This window comes from Rhinatrema bivittatum, chromosome 6 (assembly GCF_901001135.1).
Source record: "Rhinatrema bivittatum chromosome 6, aRhiBiv1.1, whole genome shotgun sequence".
In the NCBI taxonomy this organism is placed as follows: Eukaryota; Metazoa; Chordata; class Amphibia; order Gymnophiona; family Rhinatrematidae; genus Rhinatrema; species Rhinatrema bivittatum.
The window spans coordinates 169299873-169322883 of record NC_042620.1 but is presented as its reverse complement, the minus strand read 5'-3'; the positions used below and the strand labels follow the sequence as shown (position 1 = coordinate 169322883).

Genomic DNA, 23011 nt, shown 5'->3' with positions numbered 1-23011 from the left:
CATTTGTATCATCATGCTGCTTTTCCCCCTTTGTTTTCAATGGAGGTAGGCAAGTATTTCAGATCATATTTAAGTAAGGCAGTGAGAAGACTGACATATGGGGCCCAAATTCTTGGCTTCTTGTCCTTTGATTGTGTTGCCAAAACTGAGCCACAGGGTAATGGGGAAAAGAAAAAGTTAAGTAGCGATATCAGCAACAACATTTTCTTGGACCCAAAAATATGAAAACACAGATTTTAAAAAAGAGATTGAAATAATGTACTTCAGTTTTGTGTGTTTCCAGTTCTGGACTGCCATGATCTAATGTCTAAGTGATTTCTTAGCTCTGTCCTGCACCAGTTCTAGGAGGAAGTGATGCGGCAGGTAGCCAGGTCTAGTTACAGTGGCTGTCATGATTGCTTTCTTTCCCACATGACACGCTAAGTAGCTTCTGTAACCACAGTGAGAGCAGATGAGCTTTCTTCATACAATCAGCCTCCTGTGTAGCTCAACCAGCATGAAGGGAGCCATGCAAACAGGAAGGCACTGAGCTTTCCTCAGGGAGGTGAACAAAAATCAAAAAGGTTGCAGAGGCTGAGAAATAGTGAGCACCTTTCAAAGAACTCTCAAAATAACATTTTTCAAGTGGCAATGCCAAATGGCATTTTAAAATAAATCGCTCAAAACTGAAAGAAAAGTCTTTTGTTTTTCATCTTGCCTCTATACTGGTTTCAGCTTGGATTTTTTTTTTTTTTATTAGCCAGTACTGCTCTTTAAATAATGCACTTGTATAGGAGAAAATAGAGAAAATTAAAAGTCCTTGAGACATCCCCCACTTGGATCCTTAACTGTTCTGCCTAAATTCTGACCTTTTCTCCTCCTGCCTTAAATTCATAAAACATTTTTTGAATAATGAACCCCAAAGATATCACATTAGCCCATGGCATGTAAGTATTTTTGACCAAGGACTGATATTTACCTGATTTGGATGTTTCTTTCACTGGGGTCATGTACCCATCTTCATCCACATCTCCCCTTGGACTGCGTTCAGGCACAAACACAGTTGGGTCAGCGCTATACCTCTGAGCTCCGCTGTCTTCTGATGTGCGTGATGCGGCCTGCTTCCGGATTGTGCCATTGCAGCAGGCATCGTCAAAATTCTCTGCTGCAGTGCCCTGGACCACAGGGGCCTCTGGAGCTGTGCAGGTGGCAGCTCTATATGGCAGACAAACCTCTTCCTGAAGAGCATACCCTCCATCTTGATACATAAACTGGTTCTATTTAAAAGGAAAAACAATAAATGCATTAGTAGGGTAAAAAGCCCACCTTATCTGTTTCATAGCAGACTCTTCTTATAATATAAACAAGGGGAGGGTAATTTTTAGAGGTCTGCAGAGGGGAAAAGTTTGCATGTTCAAAGTAGACAGAGATTTCAGCTGAATTTTCAAAGCATGCCTATAAGTCTGCTTTGAAAATTATCTCCATCCCAGCTTGTTTCCCCACCCCTTCCCCCGAACACCTGTTTGCCGTGTACGTAATAGAATGTGCAACCCCAGGGTAATTTTCAAAAGTCTATTCACGTGCATAAAATTCAGTATGGTTCACATAATACTTTTGAAAATTGAGCCCTTAATGAATAAGAGCCTTTTTGAAAAGTGGAAGTGAGAAGAACAGATGAAATCAGTCCTAGAAAATTAGACATTTCATTTAGAGGGCTTTGAAGGTCTTTAAATCCATCACACAGTGCCTCTTGAAACTGCTATATTTTGCTGCTGCTAACACCCCAGCACAACCATGAAGAAAGGAAGTTTTCTATTTATACTATAACACACAGGCAGGCAGCTCAGGCTGTATGGAACAAACAGAGGAGTTACGAGTTTAATTATTTACTTTGGGGCTACTTATTACAGTTTCAGAACGCTGCTCTTTCTCACAAGTCAATTTTGGATACTTCATGGCAGTTTACAGTTCAAAGCGCCTCTTCAAGGATCATATTAGCTATGTCTTGACTAGAACGGACGTTTTCATTTTATTAAAAAAACAATTTTTGTTGCAATTTACTGAACAAATATTATAAAAGAATTGTCCTGTAAAATATGTCTTCGCCCACTAGAAACCATTGGTGCATTTCAATATGTACAACAGGAGGATCATTTTCAAAGGGTGAAAGAGTGATTTAGGTTCAGAAATCAATTTTTACAAATTTTTTTATGTTTACATGTAACTGTACCCAAACTGAATGGAGGCGTTCCTGAGCGTGGAATTGGAAAGGGGTTTGAACCTATGCAATTACTTTTGGATATTATAAAGCATGTATATAAATATGCAGGAAAAGTACCCACAGAAATTTACACCTGACTTTTTTATACATGATGTTACAAAATTGGGCCCATGGGTCCACTTAGAACATTTACATTTGACTGGTGTCACTAGCCAACAAAGCGCAATTTTAACACACTTCATTGCATCAGAAAGCATCCACAACTCACACCGAGATAATATTCAACCTTGATAGTTGATCATGGAACATATGATATATTTAGGAAGAAATTTTCAGCTGCATAAAGTCTGCAAGTACTTTTTACCTGAAGACTTTACTCTAATTTTCAAATCAGAAGTGCGTGCATATTTTGTCTTTGAAAATTATCCCAAGAAATCTAGCCCCTCACATTTCCACCTGCTGAAGTATGCAGAGCTTCCCCTGGCTGAATTTAGATGCATATGTTTTAAAACTGAAAAGTATGCATGCAAGTCTAATCCCCTTCCAGACGTTATCCACCAGAACACCTCTCTAATATGTGAAGCAAAATACATGTATACAGCTTGTACGCATGTGGTTTTCACTGCATATCAGATCAGCAACTTTACAAGGAGGCATAAATGCCTTTTAAAATTATCCTCTTAATTGGCAAAATCAATTTGTATGCTACCTCTTCATCCATTTTCTCAAGTCAATAAGACACTCCATAGCCTCTGATGGAGATATGAAATTGACACATACGGTAGTCATTTGCAATATATTTCATGATTATTAGCAATTTTACAGTAAGCCTTATAAAATTATGCTACTTGCTGGAATAAAGAAGGGAAAGTAGAGATTTGATAGAAACATATTAATAGTTGAACACTTCAATCAATTACAGAAAGGTGAAATTTTCCATAGAAAAGAAATTCCAGGGACAAGAGGCCATGATGTGAAATTGGAGAGAGGAAATTCAAAGCAAACATAAGAAAATACTTTTTCTTTTGCAAAGGGGGAGGTAATTGCTTGAAATACCCTACCAGCAAAGGGAGCAGAAAGCAGTACTGTGACAGAATTCAAGCATACTTGGGCCAGATAGAGAGGATAGAGGTAAGTGCATGGGTAGGAAGCTGCAGTATTGCACATAATACACCTTTCACTCCTTCGAGAGCAGAAGCAAGTGATAAGAAAACAAGGAATTAATAAAGGAAGCATAACCTAGCAACACTGCACATTTCAGGTTAATTCAGTTAGAGCCAATAGATTACAACTTCACAGAAACCAACTGGCTTGATATTGGCAGATTTTTGGTGGTGGTGGAAGCCAGCAAAGCCATGGGAACGTAGGAAGTCCGATGCTAAGACCTTGCTGATTTTGGTGGTAGTTTACATTATTAGAAAGCTTAGTGGTAAAACATTACTTTTTTTTTTTTGGGGGGGGGGGTAGGGAGCACCTAGGTTTTGGATTAATTATGGAGGTTTTTGTTTGTCTATCCAGGCTGGTAGAAAACCATTGAGGAAGACAATAAAAATTGACTTGAAGAAAAAGCAACACCTTATAAGCACTGAACCTTCTATGCCAGGCAAATTGAATATATCCTTAGCAGTATGAACTGTAATAACTGGACAGTCTGAATGAGTCAGTTGATCTTTATCTGCTGGACTGTATTATGCTATATTACTATAGAACATTCCGTATTCAGATTGGTCAAGATGTAGTAAGATCATGAGATGTCTTGAACGGGTAGATGTGAATCGGTTATTTACACTTTCAAATAATAGAAGGACTAGGGGGCATTCCATGAGGTTAGCAAGTAGCACATTTAAGACTAATTAGAGAAAATTCTTTTTCACTCAACGCACAATAAAACTCTGGAATTTGTTGCCAGAGGATGTGATTAGTGCAGTTAGTGTAGCTGGGTTCAAAAAAGGTTTGGATAAGTTCTTTGAGGAGAAGTCCATTAACAGCTATTAATCAAGTTTACTTAGGGAATAGCCACTGCTATTAATTGCATCAGTAGCATGGGATCTTCTTAGTGTTTGGGTAATTGCCAGGTTCTTGTGGCCTGGTTTGGCCTCTGTTGGAAACAGGATGCTGGGCTTGATGGACCCTTGGTCTGACCCAGCATGGCAATTTCTTATGTTCTTTACTGTCATACCACTACAGACTTCTGTCTAGCTTCCATGTACAAATATGTTCAGGGATTAACTAATGGCAAGACAACTTTATTAATATATGCTAGTACTTTATTCTGATGCGAACAAAATGAGGAAGGTAAACATGGAATAAAAATTATACAAGTAAGGGGCTGATTTCCTAAAGCTCAGTATTACATTGTGTGCATGCTAAAAGTATTTAGGGTGCATACTAACTGGCAAGCAAGTCACTAATAATTTAGCATGAGTGACAGTCCATACTAACTTGGGCATGTGCTTGAATACTAAAAATTAGAGATGTGAGTAGAAACATTTTTTGTCTGGATTTTTTGCCTCCATGATTTGCTTTGTTCAGTTCAAACACATGTTTTTTTTTATTCGTGTCATTCCTTCATTTGTTTTCCATTAGAATCAATGGGGGAAGCAATGCATCCCATTTTGAGCTCTAACATTGGAGTTTTCAATCCAATTTTAATGAAACGTAAGGTAAGTATCAGAAGCAGAGGATCAGCACTCCAAGACACCAGAAGTGGAGCAAAGTGAAACAAGACTGGCATCAATAGCTCAAGGCACCATCACAGGGCAAAGCAGAATTACCAGTGACAAGAATTCCCAAAGGCACTAACAGTGACATGAACACCTCTAGACACCTAAAGAGGGGCATATGGCACCAACAATATTAACAGAAACAGCCAAGGCATCAAAAGAGGAACAGGGTGGCACCAATTGTGGTATAAACACCCCCAAACATAAAGTGAGGGGAAAGGCAGCAAACACAATACTGTAAACACCCCAAGGCATAGAATGAGTAGTAAGGGGGGAGTGAGAGGAGAAGGAGTGGGCTGCGAGCCATCTCTCCCCGAGCAACCCGCTGCCAGAGACTTTGTACCTGATTTCAGCTGCGGCGGAACTTGAGGGATTCGCCGTCCAGGGAGAGTCCCGGTATCATCAACAGCTGGGCCTAGACAGACGCGCTCGCTGACGTCAGGAGGGGGCGTGGCTACGGATTTTAAAACTCTACATGCCGCGGCGCATCACCGCCGCCGGCGCGTCGCCTAAGCCGCGCGCTCCGAAGGGGCGCGCGGCTTAGTCCGGCTTCGTCCGGGAGAGTTTGGGAGTTTGGCCAGGAACTTGACCTTAGTCGTTTTTCTCCTTGTGGATGGGGAAGAAAAGAAAGGCCAAGATTTTAACATCATCTCCAGTGCTACAACAGCGCACCGGCCCAATGGATCAGCATGTCATTCGACAGAGGGCTGATCAAATCGAGGACCTTTCGGGAAACTCATCCTTGGTTTCCCTCAGTCCTGGAGAAGGACCCGCTTTACCACTTCAGCTAAGAAAAAGTCCACAACTTGAATTGGCGAGTGAACTGGTAGGATTAAATCCCTTGGAAGTAAGCTTGGTAACCCAAGCAGGAAACCAAGGGGTAGAGAAGCCTTTACTTAAAGTATTAAATGTTGAACCTTTACCAGTTCCTATAGGTAGCACTGTCTTGGATACTCCTCCAGACAATGTTACCCTACTGGATATATGGAAAATAGTTTCCAAATTAGATAACAATGTTGTTGCTATGAATAGGTCATTGTCTGCTGTGATCAATGCGAACACTGAAGAAATTAAGGAACAAGGGTTGAAAGTATTAAAATGTGAAAAAGATATAAGTGATATGAAAGAAAAAATTCAAGTGGTACAAGTAACAGAGAGTACGTTTATAAGAGATAGTTTAAATATTCACAGAAAACTAGAATGCATGGAAAATTTGTCAAGGTTAAACAATCTGAGAATTGTGAATTTTCCAATAACTCGACTCTTATCCCCATTAGAAATGTTTAAGAAATTTATGAGAGAGGTTTTAATGTATAAAGAGGAAGAATTTCCTATCTTATCCAAAATATATTATTTCAGGAAAAAAGGGGAGAAGAATATTCTGGAGGATGGAACAGGGGAACATCCAAGTTTAGGTATATCAACCTTCTTGGAGGAATCCCTGGGCATAATCCAGAATAGGGCAACCCTTTTTATAGCTTTTGTTTCAGAGCAGGACAAAGACAAGCTGTTCAGAAAATTTTTTCTTAACAGGGATGTCTCTTTTTGTGGATCCAAAATCCAAATCTTCCCTGATGTAGCCAGATCCACACAAGCAAGGAGGAAAACCTTCCTTGCATTGAAACGAGTGGTGGCTATTGGGGCTATTTTCTTTTTAAAATTTCCATGTTTATGTTATGTAACCTATAAAGGGAAGAAATTTGGGTTTGTGGATCCAGTACACCTAGAGACATTCCTGTTGGATAAAACTCAATCTTTATCTGAAATTGGAACTTTAGAGGTAAAGGGTCCTTAAATAAAAATAGAAACAACTCCTGTCTCTATTATGTTCAGTACCTAAAATTAGTCCCAAGAAGATTTTGGGATAATAATAGATATTGTTTCCTTTAAAATTATTATGATAATCTTCCCCAATTATGGCATATGTACAACAATAGTAATATTATGGTTTGGTTTATGTATAATTGCCTTAGATATTGGGATACATATTTGTAAATGTTTTCATGATGTAATCATTGAAAAAATTAATAAAGAATAAATTAAAAAAAAAAAAAAGAATGAGTAGTAAGGCAGCCAACACAGGGGTATTAAAACCTCAAGGCATCATGAGGTTTGAATACCCATCATGGGGTATTAAACACCAACCATCGAGGCATGAATATCCCAAGCACTGTGAGAGGAATAGTATCATCAGTGGCAGAAGCTCTTCAAGGTGCCAGGAGAAGGCCAGTAGAAGGCTAAACAGTAACAGTGGAAGAACAGCACAGCATGGCACTGAATCATGAAAGAGGCAGGGCTCAATGACTGGCCAGGGCAGTAGGAGGGAACCTGGCAATAGCAGAAGCAAGGATCCAGGATTCCAAGATATCCTGAGATGAGCAGGAGACAGGAAGGATTTTCTGTTTTCTTTTGGGCCAAAGCACCCCAGTAGATAGAGGCATGATAGGAGGAAGAGATCATGCAATAAGAGTAACACAAAAATACAGCAAAGAGCTGAACTAGTAGACAGGCATGGCAGCAGCAGCAAAGGTAACAACTAGCAACAACACAGCAAGGTTCTGAGGATAAAAATCATGGGAATTGGTCCACTGTAACTGAGCACTCACTCTTCCTGCCTCTCATATGGAAATTCAGGGATCCCAACTCAGGGAGGTTTATTGAAGAACTTTTCCACAAACTCTACCACCAGCTGTGAACAAGGTGGAATCACAATGTCCCCCTGCTATTGAGAACACCTATTCAATAGGCACACTAGTTGGTTTGTATGAAAAGAAATGCCAAGCCTCCTTGGCCAGACCACGATCTTGTGTCCTAAATAACCCAAAATGACAATGGATTTGAGGCCATGCCTTTGATGGGCTCTGCCAGACAGTGTGCAAATGAAATTTTTGTTGGGGGTGTGCAGGATAATCCCCTCTGCTTCCAACTGCTTTAACTATGGCCTGTATAAGGAGATCCCATTCTGCAGTGGGGGTGGAGAAAAGTGAGGGAGAAAAATGTAACTGGCAGGCTGTTGCTCATGCTGACAGTGCTGTGTTGAGTGCCTACTCTTTACTGATTTCTATCTCCATTCACTCTTTGCCTCTGGTGCTCCCATTCACATACCCAAGCCACCAACATCTCCTTCCAATATAAAAGACTGTGGGCCCAGAACGAGGTATTCCCTTTCACCTGTGTGCCACACAGCATGGTTAGCAAATAAGTATCCTTTTGGTATATGGATTTCAGCCTATCTTGCACCAGCTGCTGCAAGGAATCTATAAACTGCAACACATCTGGTGCCAGTCCCTGTTCCTGCCAGAAACCTTCTAACTTCTCCACCAGAATATTGACAATGGAGTTGACCTTGCCCAGGGTAGCTCTAGTGGACTAGAGATCCTCCATGGTATCCTTTAAGGGCATTGTCTGCTTCATCTGTCATCTAACCATGTTATCCCAGGGGGAAAGCCACGCCTATCTTGTTTTACAGACAAGTCATAAATGGTTTCACTAACCTCTGAAACATCAGATTGGTGAAATTCCTTCTGGTACCTACACCCTGAATAAGGCAGTAAAGAGGACCCTCCCCCCACCTCCACCCCACTGCTTCCTGCTTCTCATGGAATTGGTGCTCACAGTTCACAGTCTAGTGAAAATGCCCTGCTGTTTTTCTTCACCGCTCTATCAATTCCTTCAGGACTAAGCTGCTGTATTTCTCCTTGGCTCCCATGGTATCTTTTACTGCCAAGTGCAGCAAGCATGCAAAGCAACAGATACCCTCATAGCCTCCATCTTACACTGCCTTTTTCATGTTAGCACCAATTTCTATAACAAAAAACATTAGAAACGGTCCTGTATCTTCGGTCTAACTGCTAACGCTCCATCTTCCAAAGATTTTGACCAAGGTATGGTTGATATCCATCACCTGGGTATGCAGCACAGTCCATCTGTATCCTGCTGATCTATCCTCTCTAGAGCTAATGCCTGCCCCTGCCTTGCTCAGCTACACCAGTGTGCTATCAGGGAGAGGTAGGCATGCATAGTGTTCTGGCTGGACCAGATACTGCTGGTGAAATGGATGCTACCCCTCTCTACTTTGTCCAGCTGTGCCTTCATGCCAAGGCAGCACAGAACATAGAGAATAACCAACCACTGGATGTTGTCCAGAAAGGCATTTTGTAACTGTGAGCTAAGAGATGCAGTCACTGCTTAAATTCCACATTCTCCACAATCTGCAGGTGACTGCCCAAAATTACATTTTACTGATCAGATTTCTTGTTGCCTAGTAGTTTATAGAAGATTTTTATTTCTAGGAATGCAACACTTGAATTTATTTGTAATGTTTGTTTTTACTTTGATGTTTCATGCAACTGTTGTCAATCTACCTCGTATAAATTTATTGAAAGTGTTAGAACAAAAATATTTTAGATAAATAAACAAACTATCATCATATGGCCCCATAAATTTAGCCTCTGCTAGAAGATGGTGGCACATTTTAGTGTGCTGGCAAGGCCTTGGAGATGGAAAAAGGGGAACTAAGATGGATGTACTTACTGTACCTGAATGTAACTTGCTTAGAGCTACCAGTGGAAAAGCATGAGCTAAATATATACAATAAATAACATGAATAAATCTACTATATTAAATGGCCTTTGCATATTAGCACAATTAGCCTGGGAGATTTCAGTAATCACAGCATCCACATATTAAAAGTGTGGGTTTTCTAGCATGTGCAAACTGTACATATCATTAACTTAGTGACTAAACCACTAAGGAGAAATTTATCCTGCACTTAAGCAAATTTAAGCTGACTAAAATAATGTTTAGTGGATGCTTTAGTGACTTGGCCCCTATAGATCTTAAGCAAAAAGGCCTTTATTCCATTCTATACAAAATAGTATGTGTTAAATAAGCCAATAATGAATGTACTTATTATTTAACATATGCTGCTGTTAACACATTTGTAAAAATTGTCAACCTTTAGTACATCAGCCCTTAAAGTCTGTTGATAGCTAATGTTCTTCTTCTGGCATTTTTCTGTTGTGTAATCACTGTGAGGTCAATATTCAAATGGCTTTTCTGGATAACTAAGGAAGTTAACTGGTCAAATCATGACTTTTCAAATTGCCTCTCCCCAATCTCTGCTGACCAGATAAATTTAGTTAGCCAGAAAGAACAGCACTAGGGATGTTGCAAGGCACTGTTCAACTTTTGCTAGTCAGGGTTGATATTCTCAGCACTGGCCTCCAGAGTTACTCTGGATGTCCACATTGTAGACCTAATATAGCTCAGTATTGTATGTATTTTCAGGAAAGCAAGTAACTGGCACAGAGACCAATATTCAGTTGGTTAAGTTGGTAAAATTAGATGCACAGCCTGTTGCTGGTTAGTTTGGTTATTTTTTCCCCGCACACAGCCAATTGAATACTGTACTTTGTACCAGTTACTTTCTTACATAAACATACAACCTAGTATCTTGAGCTATACTATCTCCCATTCCAATATTCCAGGCTCAGACTAATCAATTCATGTGTTATTACATTCATAAACCAAACCATTCTAATAATTCTAATACTGTAATTCTTATGAAAATCAGAAGGACTACAAATATCCCTGTGCCTTTAGATCATATCAACAAACCCTTTGATAGAGTCAAGAAAAGGTCTTGAAAATGTGGGTACAATACTAAAAATCACACAATTTGTAAAAATGAGGGCATAGGACTTACATCTAAAGCCTAGCACAATAGTCATTTAGAAAAAGATGCACTTTAATATATAGTAATAGGATGAATCAGATAATTACAATGTCCTTCACACAAAGAGTTTACACACTATGGGATCGATTTACTAAGGTTTTTCCCCATAAACGCAGACTTCAGAAAAAGGTTTAGCAAATCAGACCATATGCAAGGAAGGTATTGCACGCAATTTGAAAGGACAATTTTCAAATCTATTTACCCTGGAAAAATGGCTGATCTGAAAATTGCCCTCCTATGCTTGGGTAAACGTTTGCATGGAAAGGTGAAATTTCAAAATGATGCACATGTAAAAGTAGCACTTACGTAAGTAAAATAACACGTTAATATGTATATCTTATTTTATAAACCAAAACATGCACGTGTTAGTACATATATGTGAACAAAACTGCATGTGAAAAAAAAGAGGCCATCCAGGGGTATTCCTGGGCGAGGCCAACATTTACGTATATAGGCTACTATTTTAGAATCTGCCAAAGTGATGCGCTTAAGTCTATTACCTGTGTATATTTACAACTCCTAATAATCTGGCATAAAAATAAAAGTCTTTATTGCCAAATACTGATGATGATGGGTGTGAATAAACTGGGGAGAGTTCAGGCTGAAAAACCAGGAGGGTATCGATCATCTAGAGATGGATGAGGCAAACTGGTGGCTGAATTGGCAGAGCTGTTAATTTCCTTCATGTGTGCATGTTTTAAAATATGTGAACTTGTGCATGCAAAAGCTGACAAGTAATAAGAAAAATGTGCATGTGAAATCTCCAGCTGTAAATGTTTAAAATTAGAAGTACAAATACACATGTATAGCAGAAGTATGCCACTTATCTGAATAAGTCTTAAAAAGCGCTACTTATCCAGCTAGGTAAGATAGCCAGATAAGTCTTCAAACACTACTTATCCAGCTATCTTAACTTACCCATCTAAGTAGTGCTTTTTTTCACTTATCCGGCTATCTTACTTAGGCTTGGATTTATCAAAATGCAATAAATATTGCATGCGATAGGAAAAGGGGTGTGTTTTATGGTAATAGGCTGTTTATTGCAAAGTGTGCTATCTTAGTGCTTTACATAGGTATTACTACAAACTGCAATAACTTTTTTGTACTTTGTGGTAAATACCAGAATTGTTGTAATTCCTACCTACAACCACTGGTGGGGGGAAGAGAGACACAGAGAGACACAGAGAGAGAGAGAGAGAGCAAGCCTAGCTATAAGGCCCTCATACTAGGTAGGTATTTATACCTCTATAGGAGGCCCACCTAGTTACTCGAGGTAAGGTTTAGGTATTAGTGTAGGGGTTAAGGGCCACTTTGAAATTCAGAGTGCGACGTATGAACAGAACAGTGCACTCTTGTGAAGATTTGATAACCTTCGAAGTGAGGAAACCCACCCAAAGATGAGATTTGTGCAATGTTCTCTCAACCTAGCTTGATGTTACCGAGGTAGAGAGTCCATCAAGCCAGGTTGAGAGAACACTACACAAATCTCATCTTTGACTGAGTTTCCTCATTCCGAAGGTCATCAAATCTTCACAAGAGTGCATTGTTCTGTTTGTACGTCGCACTCTGAATGTCAAAGTGGTCCCTAACCCCTACACTAATACCTAAACCTCACTTCGAGTAATTAGGTGGGCCTCCTATAGAGGTATAAATACCTACCTAGTATGAGAGCCTTATAGTCTCTCTCTCTCCCTCCCTCCCTCCATCCAGTGGTACTAGGCTCTGTCTGTCCTAGCAGCTGAAAACATCACAAAGTATAATAAAGCCATATCTCACAGCTTAGCACAAATGAAAAAGGTGTAGTTACAATCCACATTAAAACTGTGGCATTGCAAAGACAGCCCACTTGGCCAGAAGTCTCTCCCCTTTTCCTAATTTGCATCGCACCATTCGTTATGGTGCTTTTGCATGCATTAAAGGTGCTTTTCACATGCAAAAACACCTTAACGCATGCAAAAACACCATATAGCACTTTAATAAATGACCCCATTAGCCAGTTAAGTCTTATGCTAAAGGACAAAAAACTCCTAGCTCCTACTATCAATGGGTTAAACTGGGCTATGGATGGAGATTCAAAGAGACACAATGATTAAAAGAAAATTAAAGACGTGTAAAAGATGAAGGTTGATTGTGAAATACTTACTCCTGACATAAGAGTGTAGGCAGGAAGAGGGCTGGGTCCAATTTCACTCTAATAAGAAAGAAAAATGTAATGATGGATATAAGAATGATAAGAAGTTACATGAGCTGCATGAACCAAGAAGAAAGCAACTGCATGCACAGGACTGAAATCTGCTACTTCACTGAAGACATTTACTTAATCTGCTGGCTGCGTAATGATTCATTAATATTTGTAATTCTTTTAACTTTTTAATAAATTAGAATGAGCAAGGAAATCTAAAATGTTTGAGTCTATGCCAGACATTTGAATTCTTCCCATGTAGGATAACCATAAAGCTCCAGAAGACTGACCTTCCAGACAGTTTCTAATTCACATTATGCAATGGACTCAACAAACCCTGTTGCCGTTATTGCTTGAAAAAATATTTATAGATCCCCTTCAGGAACATATAATACCCACAGCAAGGATGTCAAGTCTATTTTTGGTGGGGAACACTATACCAATGCTAATTGTTTGATACCACTCCTATCTATTTTGTTATGTATAGTGTTTACGTCATATGAAAAGTCTAAAAACACCTGAAAACATTGGGATGAAAGTTAAGAAAAAAAAATCAGGAATAACCAAAAGTCTTCTTAAACCAATTTTCAGCAAGGTACATTCCAAGCTAATCTGAGAAGTTGCCTTTTTACCAAATGAACCCTATTTTCTCTGAGAAGTTAAAGGAAATTTCACTAATTTCTTTAGTCCCTGTGCCTGCTGGCTACCTTGGTTTACACTGTGCCAGAGGGAAGAGACGCATAGAAAAAATATCCACCCTACCATGGGAAAGGACCGTTGTTGTCTATATTACCTTCTTCCCATTAAGTTTAAGCAGAAGAGTTGCAAGTAGAAACAGCCACATTCAATGCTAAAATTGTAGGTTTACTTTGATGCCCTTGCACTGGTTCCCAATAGAGTTTTGGTGTACATTTCAAATGTTTTGTTTTATAAGACAAAGACCTGGCTGGTGCCAGAATATTTAGCCGACGGACTGTTTGACTATGTTCTGACTAGGAGCTTGAGTTCACAAGAAGGAGGCTCTAAGTAAAAATACTGCAGAGGTATTTAACTTTAAAATGAGGAAATTAGTTAGAAAAAAGATACAAAGAACAATTGCAAGGGGTAACAGTGTGCAAGAGGCATGAACACTGTTTCAAAATACCATACTGGAAGCCAAGATAAAATGTATTGCACACATAAAAAAGTAGGAGAAAGTCAAAACAAATGCCAGCAAGGTTAAACGGTAAGGTAATTGTTATGACCATCGGCCGTGGCCGTCCGCAGCCGACCCAACTTACGTAATGTCTTGCCCAGCTCTCTAGTCCTGGTGAACTCGCGGCTGTCGCCAGCCGCTGCTGCCGCGTTTCCTCTTGGCTCTCTATGCTTCATGTGGCAGCTGGGGCGCCGCCAATCTACGTTCCGACTCCGGGCCTTCCTAGGCGCACACACGCACCATCTGTTCTCTCTTTAAAGGCCCAATGGCGGAAACTCCAGGGTCGTCCCCGGCTGATGACATCACAAGCCTGAGATATTTAAGCACCTCCTTTGCCCTCGCTAATGGACTTGGCAACGAGTTCCCTGAGCTTCTCTGGTGCTTGTACCGGTTCTCCGGACCTGCGGTTCTTGCCTTGGATCTCTGCTCTCCGACTGTGGACTCTGGCTCTGGGTATCCACTCCTCGGGCACTTGCTCTGCACTTTCCTTCCTGGGACTCTGTCTCAGCACTGCCCCACTGCTCGGGGTAGCCTCAGAGCTACTTTGCCAGAGATCCTGTCTCCATGCTTCTCCGCTCCTCGGGGCAGCCTCAATGTTACTACACCAGAGATCCGGTCTCCTCGTTTCCCCGCTCCTCGGGCCTGATCTGTGCATTTCCGCATTGGAGATCCTTCCTCTGGTATATCCTATCTCCTGATCTGCCCAGCACTACAACACCTTGGAACTGTCTCTCTAAGACCCCGCTCCTCGAGGCACCTCGCAGTATTGCTTCAGTGCAGGTGCCTGCGATCATGTGGCTGTGACACAGACAGTTCATCTACACCTCCTCTCTCCTGGGCCACAGCCATGGTCCAGTTGCCTGTGTTTCCATTCCACCTCGCCTCCCGACAGTGGGGCCCTGTGGGGCTCAACCCCTCAGGGAGTGTCAACTCCCACCCCGGGCCAAGGGTCCATGAAACCTACAAAACCTAACAGTAATAGAAGCAGTTAAAGCCAAAAGAACTTCTTTAAGTAAATGGAAAGATCCAAATGAGGATAATAGAAAACAGTAGAAGCACTGACAAGTTAGATGTAAAATATTAATAAGCCATGTCAAGAATTTGAAAAGAAGTTAACAACAGAGGCAAAATGTAATAATAAAATCTTTTTCAAATACATTCAAAGCAAGAAGCCTGAGAGTGAGTCAGGTGGGTGACTAGATGACCAAGGGGAATAAGGGGCACTCAGGAATGACAAGTAACAGAAAAACTAAATGAATTCTTTACTTCGTTCCTTAGCGAAGAAGATATTGCAAAGATACCCTCACCGAAAGAATTCTTTGATTATGATGATTCACAGGAACTGAACTGAATCACTGTGAAGATGGAAGGAATAGAGCAAACTGACAAATTATAGAGTAACAAATTACTTGGACTAAATGGCATTCGCCTGAGAGTTCTAAAATAAGGTAAACATGAAATTACAGACCGATTACTAGTATTCTATAACCTATCTATAACCTATTGTAAAAGGCTCCAGGGTGATCTGGGAAACTATAGACCAGTGAGTTTAACGTTGGACCTGGCAACATAGTAGAAGCCAATCCATACTTATAGACAAAAATGACTTGCTATATGGATAGACATGACCTAATTACATGCATCTAGCAAAGGGAAGTGTTCCCTTATCAATCAACTAAGGGGTCAATTTTAAAAGAAGCGCACGTGCGTCAATGTGTGCGCAGTTCCTGGCACACACACTCATGGATGCGCTGATTTTATAACATACACGCGCAGGTATCTATGCTGGGTTCTATGTTAGGTGTCACCAACCATTAAAAGGATCCTGGAGTCACTGTGGACAAAGCATTGAAATCCTCAGCGCAGTGTGTGGAGGCAGACCAAACAGCAATTAGGAATTATTTGGAAAGGAATAGAGAATTCAAAAGAAAACATCATAATGCCTCGTTACTTATCTATGGTGCAACTACACCTTGAATATTGTGTGTAGTTCTGGTCACCCAATTTCAAAAAAGATATAGCAGAACTTGCAATGGTATATAGAAGGGGATCAAAATAATAAAGGGGATGGAAGAGCTCCCTTACAAAGAAAGATTAAACAGGTTATGGATCTTCCGCTTGGAGAAAAGGTGACTGGGAGAGGATATGATAGAGATTTATAAAATCATGAGTGGGAGGAACAAGTATATAGGAAATAGAGATGAGCTTCATTTTTATGGCACGGGTCAGGTTTCAGTTTGGGCACTTTGTGGGAAAACTCATTTTCCCACGAATCATTTTTCGACAAAAACGAAGCTGGAATCCGAACCCGAAACCAGAAAAACAAAAAAAAATCTGAATCGGAACAAAAAACACCCCAACCCTTCACATTTACTGCATTACAACCCCCCCCCCCCCACACACACACACACACACACACACATCATCATCCCGATCCCTCCCCAAGACTTACTAAAAGCCCTGGTGGTCCAGCGGGGTCCTGTGAGCAATCTCTCCCTCTGAGCCATCAGGCTGTCAGACCTGCTACGAATCAAAATGGCGCCGATGGCCCTTTGACCTTATGATGTCACAGGGGCTACTGGTGCCATTGGTTGGCCCCTGTCACATGGTAAGAGCACAAGATGGCGCCAGCCGTCCATTGCTCCCACCATGTGATAGGGGCCGACCAATTGCCTAATTTGTGATAAATGAATGCACATCTCTAATAGGAAATGGCTATTTACCTGTTCAATTTGTACTAAGAGTTGGGGTCAATCCATAAACCTAACAGCAAATTTAAAAGTGATTGGAGAAAGTATTTTTTCACTCAAAGCATGATCAAGCTGTGAAATTTGTTGCCAGAGGATGTGGTCAAGGCAACTTGCATAGCTGGTTTTAAAAGAGGTTTGGACACGTTTCTGTAGGAAGTGTCCATAAGCTAATATTAGCCAGATAGACCTGGAAAAGCCACCGTTCATCCCTGGGAGTCAGTAACAAGGAATTGATCTACTCTTTGGGATCTGTTGAGTACTTTTGACCTGGATTGGCCATTGTTGGAGACAGGATGCAGTTTCAATGGAACTTTGGTCTGACTCAGCACGTCATGTTCTTTTGACAATCTTGTTCCAAACACTCGAAGAGCCCATTTGCAAATGACTAGACTGCAAGACTTCTCTATGAAACGCCTGAATCTGTGGAATAGCCTCTCATGATGAAACTATAAATTGGTTATTTATGTAATCCCCACTCCAGTTTAGGGGTCAGGGGCACATGAGAGTCCCAGGGCCAAACCTTTAACTCTCTTCCATTCTGAAACAGTCCAAGGGCCCTGGGACAGGATTCTTTTTGCAATAGGGGGGGGGGGGGGGGGAGGACTAAATCCTCCACGGACCAAGATGGCTGGGGTGACTCTCAGTTTGTTGCACTTGGGCTGGGGATGGGAGGTAACAGGTCTCTATTAATTTCATGAGATGAGGGTACCAAAAAATTCAGGAGGTTCAGATTGGCTATTACTGGCATCAGTAGCATGGGATCTTCTAGGTGTTTGGGTACTTGCCAAGTTCTTGTGGCCTGGTTTGGCCTCTGTTGGAAACAGGATGCTAGGCTTGAAGGACCCTTGGTCTGACCCAGCATGGCAATTTCTTATGTTCTTACTGAAATCCAAAATTATATCTTTACTGTCAGAGTTCTTAAATGTTAGAAATGGCACTTTCACAACAATTCTTGTCTTAATAAGATGAAATTTGCAGTTCTCCAATTTATCTGTGCTAGCATCTGTCAGGATTAGGCAGGTAAACTCTCACCCTCTATGGTTTAGGCAAGCAAGTTCCAGTTGGGCAGGGTATCCTTAGAAGGAATGGTCAACTCCTTCCAAAAGTACTGATTGGCAAAAAAGAATTGTAGTCTTTGCACAGTCTCCCCTAAGTGTTTCTTTACCAGGGTGAAGACTCTGTTGAGTGTCCTCAAACTAGAAATTTACACATCAATTTTAAAACAAGCATGCACACGCCCATGCATGCATGTATAGGCATGTGAGTGAGGATACGCTAGAAATATTTTTATCATGCACACACTAACATGTGTATGTTTTAAAATTCACCAACTACATGTAAGCATACTTAAATTTTAAGGTATTACTCAAGCACAGTTAGTGCGCTTGTCTTCCATAGAACTTTGTTGGCTTTTATGTAGGCATGTATGTAGGCAGATTTTATAACATTGCTTACGCGAAAGACAACCCAGTTTTTCCAATTAGTCCACCAGTTTGCCCCTGTAATATTGAGGTCTTCCAGACCCTTCTGGTTCTTCATCCTGCATGCTCCCAGTTGACCTAGACCCCTCATCATGTCCTGTAAGCCCTATAACTCAAGATCTATGAACTTGCTCCTCATCTGGAGCAACAGTAAAGTTACATGGATAACAAGCTGATACACACGGAGTTATGTGCGTAACTGTTGGCTCTGCCCTAGAATGCCCATGCTCTGCCCATGCCCCACCCCTTTTCCACCCTATTATTTTTGATGCATGTGCCAGTATATATGCACGAACTTCTTGACCTTTTACAATCCATGTTGATTGCACTTATGTGGGCATTTTTGCGCGAGCGACATTGTTAAAATTTACCTGTTAGTTTTTATTCACAGTTCTCTTCTTCAATTGTCTCAGTAGAATTTTTCTTAGGAAAAGTCCAGTAGCAGAGAACACAGCATCTCAACAGATGTTCCCTCTTCAGGCAGGAGGGGTGGCCAGAACTTCCTGCTGGGGACTTAGGAAATTCTTCACACAAAAGTAGAAAAACTGGAATTCTCCTGCAGTGAGTCACTATTAGGAATCTTCCCTACCTCCTGATCTAACCTAGCTGGTGGCTACCCTGAATTCCTCCAGCCAGGGGTACCAGGGCTCTCATAGGAAAAAACCTCAAAAGACAAAAACCATCCAAAAATCATAATCAAAGTTAGAACCAGCACCCAGGCAGGCACTGATTCCCTTCCCACTAGGGCATTGTCACAGGCTGTTGTCACAGGCTGTAAAGCCCAGTATCCAAGATGGGGAACAACTCCAGGAAAACACTCCTATTCTCTCTAACTCTTAACCAAAATGTCATACCTAGAATTGCTGCAGTCTGTTTTTATAAGCAGCAGGGAACTGGTCATTCCAACAACCTTAGTGGGGGGAGCTGTTCAAAACAAGAGCACCCCTCCCTCCACTACTTTTCCTATCCTAGCCCACTAGGTCATCACACTTCAATTAATGTGAAGTATTAAAGACTTGATTTTTCTGGCAGGTTTTTTTTTATTTTCTTGAGTCCTAAGATGGTTTCTCTTTGGATAATGTGTTTTATAGTCTGCTGATAACAAATACAATGATTTAGATAAGGTGAAGCAACATGGATGAGTTTTATAGTATTTTTGTGTTTATAGATTTTATAAATGGATTGTATTTTAAATTGTACTGTATGTTTATATATGAAACATGCAAGTATTTATCACTATAAGCTGCTCATAGCAGCAATTAATAATTATAAATATAAAAATAAATAAATACGAACTTATGGCTTAATCAATATTGAGGTCTTCTTTACTGTTTCTTTTAAAGAATGAGGGTGACCATCTGTGATAGACATACTTTAAGTCAAATTTAAATGTTTGATGAAATCATAAAGTATTATACTTTTGTTTACTAAGAGAGATTAATTATAATCAAATTAATTGAACATAAAGCATCCTGCTGTGTTTAAATAGTTCTGCATTTGATCTTATTTGTTTTAATTGTCTGGCCATCCATTTTACAATCACAATAAAACTCTCAGAATCAGATGTACTGAAGTGTTTTTCCAATTTTATGTCTAAAGAACAACATTTGGAACATCTGGCTCTTAGGGCCTTATTTTCCAATATCGCATTGGTAACGCATTAGGGGGCGTTACCAATGCAAATGAGGCTTCTTTCGTGCAGTGGGGAAAAATTGCGTGCGGCGATGTTTTCGCCATTCACGAAAACAGTAGCGCCGCACGTGATGTTGAGAGAGAGAGAGAGAGAGAGAGAGAGAGAGAGAGAGAGAGAGAGAGAGAGAGAGAGAGAGAGAGAGAGAGAGACTTACTACAGTGCCTATGCCCTACATAGGTATTTTAACCCCTATGGGAGGGCCACCTACTAACTCGGGGTGGGGATTAGGTATGAGCGTCGGGGGTTGGGGGCCACTTTCGCATTCCACATGAGACCTACGGACAGAACAGTGGTCTCTAGTGCAGATTTGCTGGCTGTCGGAGTGAGGACGCTCACTCCAAGAAGTGGTTTGGGCAACGTTCTCTCTACCTAGCTTGATGGACACTCTACCTGGGCAACAACATGCTAGGTGGAGAGAATGTTGGCCAAATCTCCGCTTGGAGTGAGCGTCCTCACTCCGACGGCCAGCAAATCTTGCACTTTATGTCCTCACTTGCACTTTATGTCCTCACTTGCACTTTATGTCCTCACTTTATGTCCTCACTTGCACTTTATGTCTCACTTTATGTCCTCACTTGCACTTTATGTCCTCACTTGCACTTTATGTCCTCACTCCGACGGCCAGCATATCTTGCACTTTATGTCACTAAATAGCTTCCTATTTACTAATGTCTTTATATACACACTAAGGGGCTCATTTTCCAAGGTGTTATCGCGGGAGATAAATTCGCAAATCGCGCTAACAGCTGTTACCGCGATTTGCAAATTCGTAATTTTATATTCAGGGGGCGGAGTATATGTAAAACAGGAATTGTGGGTGGAGAGAGAGAGAGAGAGAGAGAGAGAGAGAGAGAGAGTTGCTATAGTGCCTATGCCTTAGGTATTTGTAGGCCTATGGGAGGGCCACCTAGTAACTCGAGGTGGGGATTAGGTATGAGCGTAGGGGGTTGGGGGCCACTTTCACATTCAACATGAGACGTACGGAAAGAACTGTGGTCTCTAGTGAAGATTTGCTGGCCGTCGGAGTGAGGAAACTCACTCCAAGAAGAGATTTGGGCAACGTTCTCTCCACCTAGCTTGTTGTTGCCCAGGTAGAGTGTCCATCAAGCTAGGGTGGAGAGAACGTTGCCCAAATCTCTTCTTGGAGTGAGTTTCCTCACTCCGACGGCCAGCAAATCTTCACTAGAGACCACTGTTCTTTCCGTACGTCTCATGTTGAATGTGAAAGTGGCCCCCAACCACCTATGCTCATACCTAATCCCCTCCTCGAGTTACTAGGTGGCCCTCCCATAGGGATACAAATACCTGTCTAGGGCATAGGCACTATAGCAAGTCTCTCTCTCTCTCTCTCTCTCTCTCTCTCTCTCTCTCTCTCTCTCTTTGCGAATCCATTTCCGCAAATGGTGAAACCATCGCATCACGCGATGTTTCCCCACTGCACAAAAAATGCCTTATTTGCATGGGACACGCCCCCTCATGCGTTACCACTGCAATATTGGAAAATGAGGCCCTAAGGCTCTTATTACTGTTTAGCAAGCAAATGGTATACCGTAATGTCTAGGCAAATGACAATGACCATGATGAGATTCAAATAAAAGCAAAATAAGTTCATTCATTAAGTAAACCACACACTAATTTAATTTAATTTATTAATTTGATTTCATGCCTTATTTATCCATAAAGGTAGATTATAATTTAAAATTATATAAGTGACCTCTCACTTATGGGCAAAACTTTATCATTGCTGAAACACATTATGCACTGACTCCTCGCAGGATGCTGTCATTGCCTAGATTGTGTTCCAGGATCTTATTATTCTCCTTTTGGCTACTCTGGAGAATCCGCAAACATGTCCTTAGCTCTGCACCACTAGCACTTTGTCTTTCCTCCTCATCCTCTTCATGTGCTTTTGTGTTGAGGGGCAAAGCTATGGGGCTTCTCTGCTGGCTATTCCCATGCTACTCCCTTCCTTTCCTCCCTCACCAATAATTTCCTGCTACCCTCTTCTCTTTGCCTACTAATCCCTCCTCTATTTGTCTACTCTGCCATCTATCTCCATGAGTTGGCTACTCTGCTGTTGTAGTGCCCCCTCCACTACTTCCTCCCTTTCTGGCAAGACCTGCACATCACTGCTGTAACTGGCAATCATAACCTCTCCCCTACTGCTCATTTCCACTTCAGCACTTGATCTCTTAACTATACTCTCTGCGGTCATACTCCTGAAATACCCATGCACTCAGTTTGCCTGCCATCCCCTTCCATAGTATCTCCTCCCCACTCACTCCTCTGTTGCAAACTCTAATATACAGGATAAGAAAACTCTAAACATAGTGAAACCAATAAACACTCTCTCACAAGTACACCAGAAGATGAAGAACAAACACAAAGGGAAATGCTAGAGGAAGCAAGAGGTGCAAGACATAGCACACAAAATTCTTCAAGAGTCACCTTGTTCATCTCAGTCAAATCCTTCACATCCTGGTCCAGTGTTCCCCTCTCTTTGCATGCAGTTCTGAAAGCAACTGTAGATGCTTTCCTCCTTTTATATATTTTTTGGACAGAGGACCAGCTGGGCAAAAGCTGCACTGCACTAGGGATGTGAATCGTTTTTTGACGATTTAAAATATCGTCCGATATATTTTAAATCGTCAAAAATCGTTAGAGCCAAGATACAATAACAATTCCCCCGATTTATTGTCAAAAAATCGTAAATCGGGGGAAGGGGGAGGGCGGGAAAACCGGCACACTAAAACAACCCTAAAACCCACCCCAACCCTTTAAAATAAATCCCCCACCCTCCCGAACCCCCCCAAAATGCCTTAAATTACCTGGGGTCCAGAGGAAGGGTCCCGGTGTGATCTTTTACTCTCGGACCTCCGTGCGTTGTAGAAATGGCGCCGGCGCTACCTTTGACCTGTCATATGACAAGTCAAAGGTAGCGCCGGCGCCATTTTGTTTTTTTGTCCCCCTGACGTCAGGAGCGTAGGAGATCGCTCCCGGACCCTGCTGGACCCCCAGGGACTTTTGGCCAGCTTGGGGGGGCCTCCTGA

At 41.3% G+C, this 23011-nt stretch overlaps 1 protein-coding gene across 4 annotated transcripts in view; it reads right to left on the bottom strand.

The window, feature by feature from the left end:
• The window catches only part of ERBB4 (erb-b2 receptor tyrosine kinase 4), a 2403189-nt gene that overhangs the window by 19359 nt on the left and 2360819 nt on the right, over positions 1-23011 (bottom strand). For 2 of the 4 annotated variants that reach the window (XM_029606129.1, XM_029606131.1), the window contains 2 exons: positions 12804-12851; positions 959-1256 (listed from right to left, as the gene is read on the bottom strand). In XM_029606129.1, the coding sequence (XP_029461989.1) occupies positions 959-1256; positions 12804-12851 (346 nt within the window). The remainder of the gene's footprint in view (positions 1-958; positions 1257-12803; positions 12852-23011) is intronic. The other 2 variants (XM_029606130.1, XM_029606133.1) reach the window with 1 other exon arrangement.